Raw genomic sequence first — 5,310 nt, 5'->3', positions numbered from 1 at the left:
GATCATTACACAACTAATTGGATTCTTGTCACTCTCCTCCCCTGAAGATTATAGTAGGGAAAGGAATGTTGGTTGGAATTTTTGCTTGGGAAAATGGCTTGTATGTGCAATTCTTCCTAAATCATCCATGTGGAGGCACATCAATTAATTGAGTAGCTCCTAGGGGGGGAGCTAGAGCTGCTATGCTTAAATCTTCTTCGTTTGGTGTGATAATGAAAGCTGGGAGGTATTACCACCAAGTGCATAGCCCAATTGTTAGAGTGTTTGAAGTCCATGCATGATGAGGTCGTAGGTTGAAACCCCGGTGTGGCGGGGTGAGGTGGTGTCTTGTAAAGATGGGTGTGTGTAGTAATTTCTAATTGGCCAAACTTTTTTATTATTATAAAAAGGCCGGGAGTAAGGTGTGCACCGAAAGGCTCCGTTTTGTGCCTCTTATATGTGGGACCATGTTAGAAATCATATGAAAGTGGTTCATGGCGATGACCATGTTAGAAATCATATGAAAGTGGTTCATGGCGATGAGCACGAGAGCTAGGATTGTTCCCCACGCAACGTTTTTGCCGCGTGAAGATGAGCGGAGACGGCTGTTCCAAAGCAAAAGCTATGCATTTCTGTTGATTTATGCGCTAGGCCCAGCGGCAGCTACAGAATTACCTCTCTTGTTTGCACAAATCAAGCCTAAACAGGAAGATTAAGTACTGTAGGTAGCATCATCAACTGGTCTATTTAGGAAGGATTAAGCACTCTAATCATCCCACTGATTGTTGACACCAACGATGAGCCGACTATCGCCTTCGCCTAGCCCCCTTGATAATGGTGGAGCTGAGCTCCATCTGGATGGAAACCCATCTCCTTCTGCAATCGCGTTTGGCTTCGTAATATCAGTATCAGTGGCAGTAGTGTGCCTGTTTTTGAGAGGGATTACGAGGCTAAGAGGGATTAATGCACTGCGCAATCAGAGGATAATTGATGACGAGTCTGAGCAGGTGAGTAGCGCACAGAAAGGGTCGCCGGGCCTGGAGAAGTCCCTGCTGAACAAGATGAAGGTGGCCAAGTTCGCCAGGAAGGCCGGACAGGTGAGAACACACGAGTGTGCAGTGTGCTTGAGCGCCTTTGAAGCCGACGATTCTATAAGGGTGTTGCCACAGTGCAAGCATGCATTCCACGTGCCATGCATTGATAGGTGGTTCGACTCCCACGCTAGCTGCCCCATGTGCCGCCAGGACATGGCCATCGCCGGCGGCATCGACCCCATGAGCACATCATTCGATCAAAACAGCGGTGTCAGCATTACTATTAATGCTCATGCAGCAGCAGAGGATCATCGCCACCACCTTCATGATTTCCAAGGTTTTGATAGTAATCCACTAATGTCAAATGCACCAGCTCGTCATGATCGCCACGAAGCAAGCCTCATTAGTAGAGTTTATAATCCCAAGGCTACTCATGACGGCACTAATTGCAGCCTACAAAGGCACGATTATCCTAATCTTTTAAGCAAATCATTCTCAGCTGAATGGGATGCCAAAGTATCAAATATATTGGAGGATAATGTGGTAAATGGAAGCTTTATGATGTTAAGGAATCATGATGACACCATGGAAACCATGGCTTTGCATGAAGCTTCTTCAATTGCAACCTCTAATGATAATTTGCAGAAGGGCGGCCTTGCCAAACCAAGAGCGAGAAGCTTTGGCTCGCTTGCCAGCTTTAAGAAGAAGAGCAAATCAAGTGCACCTATTTTACATCAAGATACACCCTAGAAACTACCCTATGTTCTCTTTGCCTCAAGGGACCAAACCTTAATATGAGATCATCAAGATACTCCTCCTAGCCACCCTAGATACTACCCTATGTTCTCTTTGCCTCAAGGAACCAAACCTTCATATGTGATCATCGTGCACATGCTAGCCACCTTTGTAAGTACCCAAAGAAAGCATTCTTGCACATGCTAGCCACCTTTGTAAGTACCCAAGAGAAAGCATTCTTTCACCACCTATCATGGGTGATCCAAGTTTGATGCTCTTTATCAAAACTTGTAAAAGACTTCATAGCAAAGCATTTTTAGGGGAAGCCCTCAAAATCTCTCCCAAGTTTGATGCTCTTTATTAATAGTTGTAAGACATTTTATAGAAAAGCATTATCCTATGACGCCCTCAAAATCTCTTCATTATTGTGATTTTATTAGTTCATGCAAAACCTTTAAAATTATACTTCACGCATGTTTTTATACTGTTATAGCATCTTATAGTAGTGTGACTTGTGCATGCTTCTAACTTGAGTCACATAAAGTTTTAATACCTACACAATCACTTCACAAATAGCAAGTTATGTGCAAAGGATTTGAGTTGGAACCAATGAGAAAACTTGCTAGTGTCTTTTATTATTCTTTGAACACACTCATCAAGTGAACTAGAAAATATTAGGTACATCTATGTCTTTTTGTCATAAGCATGTGCACACATGCATGCACGCGCACACACACACACACACACACACACACACACATGTACACACACAAACATATACATGTACACATACACATACACATACACATACAAGATTGCTAGATGGCGAGAGCTTTTGTGAGGCTTTTGAGTTCAAAATGTTCGAGTCTAGAAATTACAACCATACCCATGCTTTTAGTGAGGGAATAACAAGGCTTTAGACAACCCCAAGGCATCGAATAAGGTTTGCTACAAACATTGCAATAAAAAATGCTAACATTGGGGGCTTGGGAGGTCCACAAAAGGGCTTCCTAAGAAAAAACATATTTATCATGTCTAAGTGGGTTTTCCATTTTAGCTAGCATTTTTAATAAATGCGATTGAGTATGTTCTAGTAAAAGCTTACTTCTACAAAAACGTGCTTTGAGTTTAAAAAATGCAATTAAGCCTCTATCATAAATAAGGTTTGCTACAAACATTGCAATAAAAAATGCTAACATTGGGGGCTTGGGAGGTCCACAAAAGGGCTTCCTAAGAAAAAACATATTTATCATGTCTAAGTGGGTTTTCCATTTTAGCTAGCATTTTTAATAAATGCGATTGAGTATGTTCTAGTAAAAGCTTACTTCTACAAAAACGTGCTTTGAGTTTAAAAAATGCAATTAAGCCTCTATCGTAAATAACCATTGGTTCTTAGTTTATAGATTTAAACACTATGTTTCCTTTTGAACTGCAACAAGATAAATAATAACAGTTTGTTTTTAATTTTCAAATGCATAATGCACTCACTTTTTTGAAAAATCACACTTATCATCATGAACAATACTACTCAATATTACCATTGCTTTTGTAGGAATTTTATCATTAGACCAGCAACTTTTTGAAGTTATGAGAATGGAATAAAAAATATCAAGGGAGTAATTTGAGGATACAGTTTAAAAATAACATTTTCATATTTTGTTAGGCGTAATATACATAGTCCAATTAGGTCTCTTCTAAATGCAAAGAGGCCTTATTGTGATCAAATACAAGAACTTGGGCAAAGTAGGTACGTTAGTGTGGCGATATGTTCATTATCTTAATTACAGCATGCATAAATCTTATCATATTATTTAGAATCTTTATTTTTAAAAATAATAATAAATTAAATGGGGTAAGAAATTTTTTTTAAAAAAAAGCAAGCTTGGTTTTGATGAATGAAGGAATTATGATGATCATTTCTTAACACAATGTCATGTTAAAATATGTTGAAGGCTATCCATGAACCCCTCCATATATGTGATCGTGTGAACGCACGCTTGGCATCATCTATTACATATTAACCATGGACAATTTTGGGACGACAAGGAGAGGAGAGAAAAGAGAAATCCTCAATTTTTAAAGCATATGTTGTTGCCATTTTTGACCCTTTGTATTCCGGCTTCCATTCTTGTGTTTTGCTTTTTAATATCTTTTACATACCGCAACAATGCGTGATGTCTTTCACATACCAGAGTATCACCTGGGTTGAGTACTAGTTAGTACTTATCGGTCATGCTGGTTCCCATGATTTCGGGCATTTTTTGAAATCATGGTGATCTTGATCAGGGTGCAAGGTTGGTGAACCTCTCTGTGATGGGTGTAAGCATGTAATTAGTGGGTTCTGTGCCTCTGATGGCACTCTCAGTAATGGTGGCAACTATAGGCGTGGCAGTGGCCAGTAAGGTGCAGGCAACGATTGTTCCCTAATGAAGGCATTGGTGGGAGTGATCTGCCCTCTAGCGTCCCTCCCAACAACCTGCAGCAGCTGCAAGAATGATAAGTGCTTCCCAGCAATCATGAGTGATCTGGTTCTGCCTAGCAATCAAGAAGCATGCATTATGGTGGCCATCATGAGCTGCATGGATAAAGCTGATGGATGCATCATTGGATAGAGCACATGGATGGTTTCATCTACATGGGCCACATGATGAGAGCAGTCATATTTTGTGTCACTTTGAAGCACTACAATCAAGGATGGATGGGTTATATATGACATCTTAGCTCAAAGGAAATTTATCAAGAAATAAGTCCACGTGTATCATGATTTAATTAACAATAATGAGAGTGGCCATGATAGCCATGATGATGTGATGGATATGGTGGGGGTTGAGTGTGCATGGGAGGATCAAGAAGGCCAGAAGTGAAAAGAGGAATCCTCGGGTGTCCCTCAAATGTTTCCTAGATTTTGGCAGATGTGATCGGGATAATGGTGAACTATTGGGCATAACTATGGCACATGCAATGTAACCGTCTCTCTCTAATCAATATAGGCTATGGAAAATTTTTGAGCAATCATGTGTGTGCAATATTTATGTCAACGATTCTCTACCAACAAAAACTAATTTTACAATACACTTCTCTTTGTTTGCCTCTCCAATCTCAGGAAATTCTCATACGCACACTTGGGGAACTCAAAGATATGTGCTAAATATGTAACACCTTTGGCTTTAAACCCCTCCATGTGCAGACTTGGAAAACATGTGCCTCATAATTAGTCACAATCACATCTTCTCTCAATACCTCTCCCTTCAACTCAATGGCCCCTGCCATTCTATCCTTGCCAATCTTTAAACACACTACAACATGGCCTCCTTGTTGGTCTACCATTGAATGGTGGGGCTGCCCAACAATAGCCTCGTACCATTGATTCAATTCCCCCCTCCAACACAAACCCACCTCAACATTACGCTTGTGTGGTCGATGTCCCTTTTTCCATCTTCCAATTTATGGAGCATGTCATTGCACACCTACGACTGATTTATTAACTTTCCATGAGTGATTCATATTAGTACTATAGAACCATACGAACTACTCTATTAGATTGGAACATCACTCCTTAAAG

The 5,310-nt window shown here is 40.4% G+C and overlaps 1 protein-coding gene across 1 annotated transcript; it reads left to right on the top strand.

Annotated features, from left to right (window-relative positions):
* The first annotated feature begins 679 nt into the window (after positions 1-679).
* LOC147625699 (uncharacterized) lies at positions 680-2,078 on the top strand. The gene has a single exon (XM_086817824.1). The coding sequence runs from the start codon at positions 777-779 to the stop codon at positions 1,761-1,763; it is 987 nt and encodes a 328-aa protein (XP_086673950.1). The 5' UTR covers positions 680-776; the 3' UTR covers positions 1,764-2,078.
* Positions 2,079-5,310: the final 3,232 nt, after the last annotated feature.

Source organism: Cibotium barometz, chromosome 23 (genome assembly GCF_041138505.1).
Source record: "Cibotium barometz isolate CiBa-2024 chromosome 23, ASM4113850v1, whole genome shotgun sequence".
Lineage (NCBI taxonomy): Eukaryota > Viridiplantae > Streptophyta > Polypodiopsida > Cyatheales > Cibotiaceae > Cibotium > Cibotium barometz.
The sequence above is the reverse complement of the archived record's forward strand: the minus strand, read 5'-3'. Positions and strand labels throughout refer to the sequence as shown.